Source organism: Hipposideros armiger, unplaced genomic scaffold, assembly GCF_001890085.2.
Source record: "Hipposideros armiger isolate ML-2016 unplaced genomic scaffold, ASM189008v1 scaffold_9, whole genome shotgun sequence".
NCBI lineage: Eukaryota > Metazoa > Chordata > Mammalia > Chiroptera > Hipposideridae > Hipposideros > Hipposideros armiger.
In genome coordinates this window covers 874696-888790 of record NW_017731359.1, presented here as the reverse complement: position 1 = coordinate 888790, position 14095 = coordinate 874696, and the positions used below count along the sequence as shown (strand labels likewise).

Genomic DNA, 14095 nt, shown 5'->3' with positions numbered 1-14095 from the left:
ACAAACATTAAATTTCTTGTTAAACTTGGCAGGAGTGGAGTGAGGTCAGGAACATCTTAGTCCACGTTTATGAGGATAATGCCATGAAGAAAATGGTGGTGTACAATGGATTAAACGTTTTTCTGAGGGGAGAGAATGCATCGCCATTGTGAAGAGAGGTCATGGTGGCCAGCAATGAGCACAACTGATGAAAACATTGCAAAAATTGGTCAAATTGTGCATCAAAATCATCAGTTGACCGTGAGAAGCATAGTAGACCAAGTAAACATCAATAGAGAAACAGGAAAATTTCAACTAAAAATCTTGGCATGAGAAAAGTGTGCAAAAATGGTCACGAAGGAGCTCACCGATGAACAAAAGCAAAAGCAAAGGAAACTCAAAGTTTGCCAAGACCATTTGGCGAGGTAAGACAATTTTTCAGGGCGTGTTATCTCTAGTGATGAAACATAGGTGTACCAATACGATCCTGAAACAAAGCGTCGAAGTGCACAGTGGAAATCAACCAATTCTCCACAACCAAAAAAGTTCCATCAGTCCAAATTAAGAGTCAAAATGATGTTGCTGATCTTTTTTCTGTATCAGAGGGATTATTCATTATGAATTTGTACCAACTGGACAAACAGTTAACCAAGTTTATTATTTGGAAGTGCTGAAAAAGGCTGCATGAAAAAGTTAGACAAAATGACCTGAACTTTTCACCAACAATTCATGGCTCTTGCATCACAATGCACCAGCTCACATGGCACTGTCTGAGGGAGTTTTTAGCCAGTAAAAAATTACTGTATTGGAACGCCCTCCCTCCTCTTCTGATCTGGCTCCCAATGACTTCTTCCTTTACCCAAAGATAAAGTATTGAAAGGAAGACATTTTGATGACATTCAGGACATCAAGGGTAATATGATGACAGCTCTGATGGCCATTCCAGAAAAAGAGTTCCAAAATTGCCCCGAAGGGTGGACTAGGCACTGGTGCTGATGCATAGCTTCCCAAGGGGAGTACTTTGAAGGTGACGATATTAATATTCAGCAGTGAGGTATGTAGCACTTTTCCTAGGATAAGTTTGTGAACTTAATTGTCATTACACTATATTTCCTTTTAAATTCCATCTTCTCAGGAGTGGACTATGTGACACTGGCCTGACTCCACTCCAGATTCCTTACCCCAAGCCATAGCTGTTGGTTCAGATGTCAGTAGGTGACCCAAGATGGTCCAGTTAGAGTACCAGGATGTAGCCACATTTAACAGGAAGAAATACCCTTTTTTTTGTTCCTTAGTTTTAAAGCTGAGAGGAACTTTTGTTCCTGGATTTTTGTGGAGTCTGAGAATAAAGTCAACACAGCAGGAGAGAAATCAAAGTTGGAGAGCAATCAACCTTGATGATTCTGTTTGAACAACTACATTAAACCATAGCTGAAGCTAGAAATATTGGGTTGTCAGAAAAGTCACGATGCATTTTTGCAACGAAAAACATAGAAAAAATACGTCATGACTTTTCCAACAACCCAATACATCTGGGTTTTTGAATTCCAGTAACCAATAAATTCCACTTTTTGTTTTGTCTTTTTTGCTCAAGCAAGTTTGAGTTAGGTTTTCTTTTCTTGGAACAGAGCCTTATCAGGGTGACAATTATTTTAATAGTCTTCAGGGATAACCTTATGAAGGAGAAATGTTTTGTGTGTTTGAAGTGTGGGAAAGTTTTCAGCTATAGTCCCAGCAGCCCCTGATTGTACCAAGAATGGGAAACCCATTGGAGCACTTGAGAGTTTAGGCTACTTCAGGACTACACCAGTGGATAGAAGTTCTAACAACTGAAGCTCTGTGACAAACGTTTTAACATTCTTACAAAACTGTATGAGTGAATCCATTCTCAACAAAAGTCTTAACTGTGAAACCAAAAGCCATCAGTAAAGCTCAGTTTTTATTGGGAATGGATGTTATTCTAGGCATTAAACTGGTAAATGCCAGGCTATTGTAGCTTTTCCAGCTTGGTGTTTACCAGTTTGTCTAGAACAGTGCCCACCCTGCCTTTTGATCTGATTAGTGGGCCAAGGAAACGTTCTAGTTCTCAGTCATACGAGAGTGTTGAGATGTCTCAGTAGGAAAACAAAGAGCTGGCCCTTTTCTTTGTATAATGAATGTAATCTGCACCCTCTTCTCCCATCTGCCCCTTTTTGCCAAGTATGGCAGTTACCCTACCTAATTCCAGACTTTTACCTGTGTAAGGGTGACACTGTAGTTTCTACTTCCAGGGGTTAACACTTGAGTTCAATTCGATTTAACAACGTAATTTAGCTTAGAACTTTAAAAAACTTATTTTTTTCTCCTCTCCTTTACTCTCCCTCCCCTTCCTATCAGGTTTATCGACTGTTTACTAAAGGCTGAATGCACACCATGCCGATTTGCAGAACAACTGGCCTTAATGACTTTTCTCAAGACTGCATGCATACCTCATAAATCTGTTTATCGCCCAGGACAGTGCCTTGAAAGAAGTTGTAGCCCTGGAACACCTGCTTCATTAACAAGAAATCTGTTCAGGAGGGACTGAGATAACCTTATCTCTGAAACAAACCAGACTCTGGAAATCGCTTTTTTTGCCTCTTCAGAACCCATCACCCAGGAAATTGCCTCACCAATGCCCCTTTTCCTTTGTTCTGCTTCTCGTGCCTATAAAACCTTCTGGCCGTCTTTAGGAGAGGGAAGGTAGGTTTTCAGACAGAAGTCCACTGCTTTCCCTGAATGCTGGCATTTTGAATAAACCTGCTTTTCTTTCCACCACCCTTTTCTCTCGATTATTGGCTCATGAGCGATAAGCTGCTGAAACTTGGACTCTGTAACATCTGCTTCCTGAGGTCCAGCACCTGGGTGGCTTCACCACCTCTTCCTTACTTGCCAGCAGTTGGATGAACCAGCAGTTGTATTATGTGCTCAGACTGACCAATGAATAATAGGGTTGGGAATCACTTTTTAAGTAAACTTTTAAAAACTTGAAGTATAATAGACACAAAAATGCACAAGTCATAGTTGTACAGCTTGAACTTTTACAAAGAACATAGTCTTATAATCACGAAGATCAGGAAATAGAACATAACAGCACCCTGGAGGTCTCCCTGTACCCTATTCCAGTCATTACTGCTCTTTCATGGAGATCTCTATTCCGACTTCTTTCACCACAAATTTTTACATAAAGGGAATCATCGGTACGGGCTCATTCTCATCATTCTATGGGTATTCCATTACATGAATATACCTTAATTTACTGCCTACTGTTCTTAGGCATTTCTAGGGGGATCGTTTTGAGGCCAGAAAATCTAAGTCACTCAAAAATCAAACAAACTAGGGCCGGCCGAGTGGCTCAGTTGGTTAAGAGCTTGAGCTCTGAGCAACAGGGGCACTGGTTCGATTCCCACGTAGGCCAATGAGTTGCACCTGAGCTGAGCTGCCAACAGGCAGCAGGATGGCCCAGCTGTTGAGAGCACATGCTCCTAACAACAAGGTTGCTGGTTCGACTCCCGTTTGGGATGGTGGGCTATGTCGCCCACCCCTCCCCACTCCCCCTGCCCCGCAACTCAGTACTTTGAGCTGAGCGGCCGCGAGCTGCTGATGCGTGGCCAGATGGCGACTGGACTTGGAGCTGAGCTAGCTACGCCCTCCATAGCTAAGACTGAAGGACAACTTGGCTGTTCCCCTTCCCCAATTCTCCAATTAAAAAAAACCTAGAGTAAACCGGGTCAGGGACTTAGTTTCACATGTTGCTGCATCAGCTATAATTGCTGTTTAGTAAATGATCTTCACAGCAGCGATATTTTTTAGTGCTTGCCATATGCCAGGCACTTTCCTAATGAATCACTGCACACATTTAATAAAACTTTATGAAGTAGGTACTGTAATGAGCTCATTGTTACAGTTGAGGAAATGGATTAATTAGGTCACCCAAGGACAGAAAGTAGCAAAGTAGGGATTCAGACAAAGGCAGTCTTGTTTCAGAACCTATGTTCTAGCCATCACAGTATTGCCCTGTAGAGATTGGTGGTAAGGTTTGTGACAACTGTCTCAGTAACAAGAATGGGATTGTTTGAGGAGACGGATTAACTCCTTAGGGGTAGTAGAGAATATTGGGGTCTAGTCAGAATCAGGGCGCTGTGCTTGACCGCAGAAAGGGAGGTAGATGGGGAACAGGCAACAGTGAAGGAAAGCATAGATTGCGATAGAAGAGTCTCCAAATTCTGTAGTGACTTTCAGAAGTTTACCAGGATCACTTTAATTTTCTAGATTATGAGTTACTGGTCTAAGTGGGTAATATTAATTTTAAACTATTCAGTGATATAGATTATGGTTGTAAATTAGGGGGACGTCCCATTACCACTCCAAAACCTATGCAAAGGCCATATTTTGTTCTCTCTTTGATAGTGGGAAGATTTTCTAATTTATCCTTTCATGGGTCCAGGCATTTCGGTGGATGTGGATGTGAGAAGCCCCAGTTTCTACTTACTTCATGCAGGCTTGTTTAATATTATAATTCAACCTCCTCACATATCAAAATCTTCAAATTTCTATCATCCCCACTCATGTTGGACAAAGCATCACCTCAGCTAGCCTCTGGGTTTAGTTTTTTGTTCATTTTGTTAACTGGGTATACGTTCCTGTGAGCTAAGTATATAAAATGATGTAAATTATATCCAAAATTTCTAGATACTAGTTTATATCAATCACTATTGGGTTGTCAGAAAAGCATGATGCATTTTTGCAATGAAAAACAGAAAAAATACGTCATGACTTTTCCTACAACCCAATACATTGCCTGAAATGGGTTCCTGCCTAATATTTTTTGGCTTAAAAATCATTGCTATAAGATAATATAGGTATGTCATTTTTCCTTTAGCTTAATACTTATATATATTTCCATTTTGAACTTTCAATCATTTTGCATTGTTTTAGTAGTAACTTATAAATATATAACATTTTTTTCCCAGATAAACTTTAGAATCATTTTCACAAGTTCCAAAACAAATCCTATTCGTGTTTTATTTGGGTATACCAATTCCTCCCACTTTATTCTCCTTTTTAAAAATTGTTTGAAATTGGACTTCCAGATTAAATCAAGATGAATACCCTTCTTATTGAACAATTACTTGTGCCTTTCCATTTATACAAGTTTTTGTTGATTTTTTTTCATCTAAAGGTCTTAAACATTTATTATTCTTATTCCTAAATATTTTTGGTTCCTTTGTTGCTTTTGTGAATAAGATCTCTCTGCCCTAATATATATCTCCACATAGTAGGTTGAGTGATCTGTTCATTTAATTCACAATATTAATAAGGAAGATTTTATAATATTGAAACATTAAATTCTGGGATGAACCCGAACCAGACTTATTGTTTTCTTACAATTTTCAAGAGGAGAAGCAGAACAATTTTTACTCTGACATCTTAAAACTGGAAACACCAGAAAAGATTTTTTACTATGAGGACATTTGTCAGTTTCCCCTGGAGGACACATATCACGTCCGTGTGACAAGAGTTGGGGGGCTCAAGGAGGGGCGGCGAAGGGTTAAGAAATCACGAGTCATAAGTAGAATTTCTGCGGGCCAGGGGTCTAGTCTCTGCAGGCTGAGAGAGCGAGCCCTGATACTGGCAGGCGAATAACTTTTATTTACAACTGTCACAAAGAAGTCAATTTGAATATCTATACCCAGTTAATTGATTCGGTTAGACCGGCAGCTGCTTCACCGAAAACTCATTGTGATCAAGCACAAGTTGTGCTTTCATACATGCGTATGATCCCTGGGATGGCATCAGCATTCCGAGACCACCTGATAAGGAAGGTTTTTTGTTTGTTTGTTTTTTAAAGATTTTTATTGGGGAATTGGGGGGATGGGAACAGTGCTGGGGAATTGGGGGAAGGGGAACAGACAAGTTGCTGTCCTTCTGTTCTTCAATCTAATTGTGGAGGATGTTGCTTCACTGGCCCAAGTTGGCACCATCATTGTGCTCTTCCCGGGCGAGGCAGATCTGTCGCCGGCTTCTGGACGGCCGCTCACTGCGGCTGCTGGCCACTCACGCTGGCTGCTGGCTACACACGGTAGCCCATGGCAACCCACTGCCACAGGGGCTGCAGCCTACGCCGTCGCCGGCGACTCATGGCAACCCAGCTCCAGGTTGAGCTGTTGTTCAGCATCTTAGCTGTAGAGGGCAGTGTCACTGGCCCTCATGTGGGATCCGAATCGGGGCCCTCTGGCATCCCAAGCGAGTTCTTAACCATCACGCCACTCGGCCGGCCCAGGAAGTTTTACTGAGATCATTCCCTCAGGTCTCAGCATTCCAAGACACTTCCTTATGTCTTCAAAGGATCAATGCGCGGGAGCATTCGAGTTGGCAGCTGCAAGACGACAGACACGGAGGAAGGGGGTAAAGAAAGCCCTGGAATTGTGGGTACAGAAGGTACAGGACAAGAAGCCTTAGAGCTGAGTGGGAGGAAACGTGCGTGCAGTGCAGACCCAGGATAGAGATGAACTTCCAAAACACTGAAATATGAGAACCAGCCTGAATTTTTAAAGTATGTTGTGTGATATTTCCATCATCGCTCATTCCTAGGGATATTAGGATATGGTTTTGGGTATTGATTTGAGGAACCGAAATCAATATGGTGTAAGCATGATGAAAGCTTATCTCTCATATATCATCTGAAGGTAAGCAGTCTAGGGCTGATAATAGTAGCTCCATGACCACTCCTAGCTGCTCTGTCATCCCCAGGGGCCACATCTTCATCTACATGGTCCAAGATGCTCACCCCCTTGTGACCATTCCACATAGTTGATGGGGGTACTGGGCCAAGAAGGGCATGTTCCTTCTAAGGACATGGCATCAGTTTTTCCCATAGTCTGTTTGCCAGAAGTTGGTCACACAGCCACACTTTGCTTTAAAGGAGGCCAGGAAACTTGTTACTTTTTTCTGAACTGTCTCGCTTGCTAGAGATTCTATTACTGTGTAAGAAGGGAAGAACAGATGTTGACAGACGAGTAGTATCTGCTTCTGCAGGCCTTCCTTAGAGCTTTTGAAACTTGGTGTGTGCCTGTCCTAGTACTCCTAGGAATAGGAGCTTTGTGGTTATTTAGGAGGCCTTATTTTCTTACCTGTGAAATTAGGCAACTGGTGTATGACCCAACATTTGGGGCCAGCATTTCTGTGACACTGATCTCCTAAATTCCTATTTCTTTAGACAAGTCTTCATTCCTAGCTAAAGGTATACTTTCTGAGCCTAGGGAGAAGTGGAGACAGCACTTATTGCCAACAGCAATGAAATCCCCAGCTATCACTCTGCCCAACTGTGGGATCATTTTCCTATCTGAATGAGAGAAGCCATATAAAGTGTTCATTTTGGGAAACAGTGATGATCAGGGTCAGGGCAAAGCAGAGAAGGGCTCCTAGCAATGGTCAATGATCCCAGCCATAGTACATACCCTACCTCTGGTGGCATAGAACTAAAGAAGGGTTCTACCCTGGAATTGGGGCTGGAGCCTTTGGACTATATTAACAAGTGTTTGCTGCATGCTTCCTTTGTGCTAGGCCTTGTGCTTTAGCTGAGAATAATGGTTTTGAACAAGATAGGTATAGTCCTTGCTCTGTGGGGTGACCAGAGAAGATATATTTAAACTGTCACCATTAAATAAGCACAAATGTGCCAAGTACTAAGAACTACAGAATGCTGTGATGGCACATAAGTGGGGAGCCTGCCTTATTCTGGGTGGTCAGGGAAGGCTTGCTTTCCAAGGGAAATGAGATTTGAGCTGAGACCAAGCAACAGTCAAGACACAATGAGAATGGGAAGGGAAGGGCACTTTATGTTTAGAGACTAGCATATTCAGCAAGCGGGGCTGAAGTTGAATGGGGTGGGAATGGGAGTCCTAAGAGGCTGGAGAGGTGAGTGGGGTCCCTCCAGCCACCTTCCGGTGCAGCAGCATGGGAAGAATCAGAGCTGGAAGAGAGGCCAACATTATTGGGGTTGACAGGGCCCATAAGGGTGGTCCAATCCAGTGGCTTTTAGAGCCATTCATCTTCCCCCAAGGGCTCATTTTGGAATTTTATGGGAGTACTTTTGTTACAGTGTTTGGTGATGTTGGATGGGAGCTAGGAGTGCCACAAATTGTGCAATGCACAGGATGGTTCGCCTGTTGAAAAATTTTCACTTTCATGACTTCCTGGACATTCAAAAACTGTTTATACAATAAATCACCTGAACGAGAACCTGTTTTCAGATAAACACAATATATTTTTGCAGTTTTAACATATGTGGATTCTCCAGGATCTACTGTATGTATAACTACTGTATGACCAACGAAGATTGTATTGTTTCATTCAAACTTTTATCAAAAAGTGTTCACCATTTTGTATCCCACCTTGTGATTTTTTAAACCAACATAAGACACAGCATCGTGGCTGTGGCATTCAGGCACATTCTATGCGAAAACGCAAATATTTGACCACTTCATTAGGTCTCTTAGAGCAGTCATGACCATTTACATACTGAAATGTTTTTATTTACAAATTATTTTACTTTTATTTCTTCTTTATTACAGTTAAGGCATAACATTAGTTTTTTAAGTGTTGTGCTAGGCCTTGTGCTTTAGCTGAGAATAATGGTTTTGAACAAGATAGGTATAGTCCTTGCTCTGTGGGGTGACCAGAGAAGATATATTTAAACTGTCACCATTAAATAAGCACAAATGTGCCAAGTACTAAGAACTACAGAATGCTGTGATGGCACATAAGTGGGGAGCCTGCCTTATTCTGGGTGGTCAGGGAAGGCTTGCTTTCCAAGGGAAATGAGATTTGAGCTGAGACCAAGCAACAGTCAAGACACAATGAGAATGGGAAGGGAAGGGCACTCTATGTTTAGAGAATAGCATATTCAGCAAGCGGGGCTGAAGTTGAATGGGGTGTATATCTATGAGTTTCATGACAGGAGAACAAAGTGGTCACTAGGAAATGTTTGTTACAAAAAAATGTGGCCTTGGGTCTGAGAACGTACTGTAATCCACCGATCCTATCTGGAGACTCCTAAATCTGGTTGCACCTGCAGCTTTATGAAAATACAGACCGCCGGCACCCATCCTGGGTTGAAGCCAGCGCTCGCGTCTCATCATTGCCTTCCCCAGCCGATGCCGATGAACAACCGCCACCGAGATGAGGAGAGGCGCAAAGGGCGCAAGGTTCGCAGGCACCGAGGTTGGTTCGCAGGCACCGAGGTTGGTTCGCAGGCACTGAGGTTGGTTCGCGGGCACCGAGGTTGGGCCGCCGGGGGCGGGGCCGGAGCACCATCGAGAGCAAGCGACGCTGCTTGTAAAAGCTCGGCCGCGGCCTAGTGACGCACTTCCGGTCGCGCCGCGGAGCTGCTCGCTCTGAGGTGAGTTTGGGGCTGTGGGAGGCGGGGCAGGGCTCTGATCCAGAGGCCCTGGGTGCGCTAGGGATGCTCCTCCACCCTGGTCGTAGCTGGGTCTCTCGCACTTGGTGGAGGGAGCAGGGCGGCGGCTCCTCCTCGACTCCCGCTTTGGACTTGGTGGCCCAGTACGTCCTGTCCCGTAGAAAGCGAAGCCTGTGTTAATGTCACAGCCACCAAGTCCCAAACAGTTTGGGGAAGATGCTACTGGCCTTTTGGGAAGATGTGTCGGAGCAGCCAAAGGGTGGAATATTTGCACAGGTGAAGCGGCCTGAGGTGATATCACGAGTCTTTTGACCTGTTGAGATCTTGCAGGGGCTTTTCCCAAGAATGGATTGTGCGCTCCCTGGCTTCTGACAGGGTGGTGACCCAGGGCCCAGTGGGAGAGCAGAAAAGGTCGAGCCCCTCCCCTTCACCCGATAGCAGAAGCCCAGCTTTTGGAGAGCATTGTCTACTGGAGCGGTGACAGTTCCAAAAGGTAATTGGACCCTACTTCTCTCTGGCTATGGGATGACAATGACCTGGGAATTATTTCTCTAATAAAATTACTGATTTGTTCAGTCCTGGAATACACATACAATAATTCCAGAGTTGCTAATTCATACCTTCATGAAAAGTTTACTAATGCAAGGATCTGAGGCTGTAAAACAAATTAAAACTTTATTTGGGGTCTTAAGGGATTCAAATCCAAGAGCTGCATATTCAGGTAACAACCCAAACTAAGCTCTGCAAAGAACAAAGAAAGGCAGGGTTTATAAAGGCAAAAAACACAAAATGTAATTATTTCATGCAGTTGAGGGATTGCTGGCCTGGTTAACATGGATTGGTTAAGTTCTGAAATGCAAACAAGGGAGGTAAAAACCGCTGAGGAAGGAAGTAGTCGGTGTATATCCATATAGCAGTTCTAGGATGTTTATGGTTCCAGGGTGTTTATGGCTTGATCTTAAGCTGTATTTAGCAACAGGTTGAGCAACCTAATAGCAGCTCTGAGAACTGATGCACAAGATGTGCATAGGCCCCACTTTTTTAATAGCCTCCTGACTCTAAGTGACTCTCTTATCAATGTTTATTCCATTTTATTTTATTTTATTTTATTTTATTTTTCTGTTATCACCCAACTAAAGGATACATTTGGGAAAGGTCATTATAGCCTTATAGTACTTAGTTAAAATACTGTTTTCCAAAGCTACTTAGTTCTTTTCTTTCCCACCACTTCAGTGTGGTTATGTTATTCAATTGTAGAATGGTTAAGCTCATTTGCTGTTGTTTGTATTCCTTTTTGGGTCATCATCCCTATCCCATCCTGGTTGGTTGATTTTATTTACACACAAACACACACACACACACATTTGGATATATGAAACATTACTATGGTTATTAAAATCAGAACAAAAGGCACACTCAGAGAAGTGTCACCCTCCCCTCCCCATCCCTTCTACCCAGTTTCCTTCCATTCTGTTTTCATTCCCGGGTTCCTTTCACCCACTTCCCACCCACACCTGAGGCAACCATTCTCCTTAGTTTCTGGTTTATCCTATTTCTTTTTGCACAAATGACTAGATACACATATATTTTCTTATATTCCCTTTTTTCTTATATTCCCCAAATACAAGGATGCTTGTTAGCCTGGTCCTTCTACATCTGACTGGTACTCTACCTTGAAGGATCTTGGAGGAGCCTTGAAATCTCATTTGAAAGACTAAAGGGGAAAACATTTATTGATTGACCTCTGTCTCCTTTTGGTCAATGGTGGCACCACAGGCTTTAACTCTCCTATACTTCAGGGTCCAGCAGGTGTCCACAGGTGAGTGTAGGTATCCTGTACAGGACATCACGGAAGCCCCAGGGCAGAAGCCAGGTGTCTGTGGTGTAGATCTTTGCAGAGGTATTGGTAGGTTGCACCTGCACAAAGCTGATCAAAGCTTCTGTAACTGGACTGAGAGTGAGACAAGAGCATTGGAGTGGTGCATAAGGTGTCTCTTACAGAGCTAAAGAATCAAACTAAGATATCAGAACTTAATGAATTAAAGATGAATAAAGAGTAGTGTTCTAAATAAATTTAAAAAGCTAGTTACTTGAAAATAAAACATTAAAATAGATAAACTGCTTAGCCTTACTTTATTATAATAGTCTATTTGGGATGCCTTAACAAAAATACCACAGGCTATGTGGCTTAAACAACAGAAACATTTCTCACAGTTCTGGAGGCTGGAAGCCCAAGATGAAGGTACTGGCCGCTTTGGTTTTTGGTAAAGGCTCTCTCCTTTGGTTGCCGATGGCTGACTTATGGCAGAGATGGAGAGCTCTGGAGCCTCTTCCTTCTTATAAGTGCACTGGCCCTATTGGACCAGGGCCCCACCCTTGTGACTTCATTTAACCTTATTACCTCCTCACCAGTCTTATCATATATAGTCACATTGGGGGTTAGAGCTTTAGCATATAAATTTGGGAGGGACACATCAGTCCATAACACTAACCAAGGGGAAAAGGTCTAGATAGCACATACAATATATTCAAAAGGAGAAAGTGGGAAAAGCAAAGTAGCTCCAGATATGGAGGAAACAAAGTGTTTTCCATAACCCTGTTGAAATCCTGGAAGATATAGATGAAATTTTAGGTAGGAAAGTATAAATTTTCAAGACTTGCTTTAGGAGCAATGAAAATCAGAAAATAACCAGCCCATGTGTTTTTGAATGTAATGAAGGGGCACTGGGTAATGGGACCCGAGATGCCACAGTGGTCCTTTCTCTTGGGGAGCGGAGACCTTGGCTTCTTGGCTCTCAGAAGGCTAGAAAGTATGAGGAAGCAGCCTGGTACCGCACTTCCAGTCCCGCTTCCTCAAGGTGAGTCTGGATGATGGGGAAGGCTGACCCGCCAAGGTCTCTGTAGAGACAGTAGAACTCGTGAGGACGCTCAGCTGTGTGAAGGAACAGGCAGGACGTGTGGGAGCAGCTGTCCCCTTCTCCAGATGCTGCCTCCGTGGGCCTGACTGCGAGGCCTCTGTGCTGGGACTGCAGCCCCTCCAGCCTGTCTTCTCTTGCGGTGTCATTGAGGATGATGCTTGTTTAGAGGAAGAGAAATAAATCAAAGATCTTGGTAATGTTCTTGAGCTGAATCACTGAGTCTTTGTTTTATTATTATTTAGGCTCTGCATACATTGTATGTATACTCTTTGGTGAGTGTGACATGTGTCAGAATTGTAAAATTCTAGCGTTCCTGGCAGTGAGCATCAGTGTCATGACTGGGAGGAGTCCTTCTTCCTCTGGCAGCCCCTGCTTGCACTCCTATCTGTCACAGGCTGCCTGCATCTTAGATCTTCTGTGAAGGGCACTGTTGTTCCTGGTAGGGGTGGCTTGCCACACACTTGTCTCTGTCTGTTTTTTCCCCAGCTCCAGCCCTTTTCTGAGAGGGAGACCGGGCAATGGCAGCCATGCTCCTGACAACCTGGCCCCAGGTGAGCTGTGGGTCCTTCAGCTCTTCCTCTGAGCAGTTTCAAATTGAAGAAACTGAGAAGGGAAGCTGATGAGCCTTGCAATGAAAGCTGGAGAGGGCCTCCATGCTTCTGCCTGCCAGACTGGAACTTATGGGAAGAGTGGTGATGTGAAGGGATGGAAGCGGCAGGAGAGCGAGTCCAAAGGCAGGACTGTAGTCTTCAGCACACTGAGGTTCTTTGCTCCTGTGGTATAGGAGCTTCCCCAGCAGAGGGCTCTGGGGAATGGGAGACATGGAAGCTGCCCATGTAGGATGGAGGAGGCTAGCAGACAACTGGGATTCCCAGGGACCTCGGTGTAGATGAAGAGGAACCAGATCAACATAAAGGATAGCTGTGCCTTGAATTCAGGGGCTGGGGCGGGGGAGGAGTGGGGGAGAGGGGAAGATGAGGGGAATGGTGTCACGGGAGGGAAAAAGACTGGAAGTCCTGTGGGACAGGATGTCTCATTGTGTCCTGGAGAGGCTTTCAGGGCTTGTGGTGCAGTGGCTCAAACTTTAAGTCTCTGATAGGAGCTCTGGACCCTCTCTCCCAGAAAAATAAACTTGCAAACCAAATTTTCCATACAACTTCAGGGATTTCCAAGACCTCCAGAAGTTCATTCATGGACCTCCATGGACTACAGGTTAATCATAGGAATAATCATAGTTACAGTAGCTCCAGTAACATCATTTGAGGCTTCCTATGCTGCAGGCACCACACAAAGCACTTTGTTTGGATTGCTCAGTCCTGACAACAACCCTCTGAGATAGGTGCTGTGTTGTGCTCATTCCACAGCAAAAAACACGAAGGGAAAGGGGAATAGAATGACTTGTCCAAGGTCACACAGCCATTGTGTGATTCTTACTTGCCTAGCCTTAAGACGTGTGGAACCAGTGAAATTAACATAATTTTCAGGGGTGATTCAAAAGCAAGGAGACCACTTCAGAAAAAATTCCATTGGCCCAGGCGATGGGGGCTTCATCAAGGAAAGTAGTTGTTAAAGAAGGGGGATCCAATTCAAGTAATGCTTAACATAAAAATCTTTAGGGGCCGGCTGAGTGGCGCGATGGTTAAGAACTGGCTTGAGGGTTGTCACTTTGAGGGGTAAAAAGTATAACTATTGCACTGTGTTGTACAGCTGAAACTAATTCTAAAAAATGTGTATTTCATAATAAAAAATAATTTAATAA

At 43.6% G+C, this 14095-nt stretch overlaps 1 protein-coding gene and 1 long non-coding RNA gene across 14 annotated transcripts in view; both read left to right on the top strand.

The window, feature by feature from the left end:
• The window catches only part of ZNF23 (zinc finger protein 23), a 49094-nt gene that overhangs the window by 25930 nt on the left and 9069 nt on the right, over positions 1–14095 (top strand). For 4 of the 13 annotated variants that reach the window (XR_002125304.1, XR_002125301.1, XR_002125302.1 and 1 more), the window contains one exon: positions 33–578. The exons of 1 other annotated variant lie outside the window; for it this stretch is intronic. Coding sequence is in view for 6 of the 12 variants with exons in the window: in XM_019654183.1 (XP_019509728.1) it covers positions 12855–12887 (33 nt within the window). In the remaining 6 variants the exon portion in view is untranslated. 8 more of the 13 variants (XM_019654191.1, XM_019654148.1, XM_019654197.1 and 5 more) reach the window with 5 other exon arrangements.
• LOC109389022 (uncharacterized) lies at positions 363–2775 on the top strand. The gene is made up of 2 exons (XR_002125314.1): positions 363–404; positions 2356–2775. It is a non-coding gene; the product is annotated as an uncharacterized LOC109389022 (long non-coding RNA).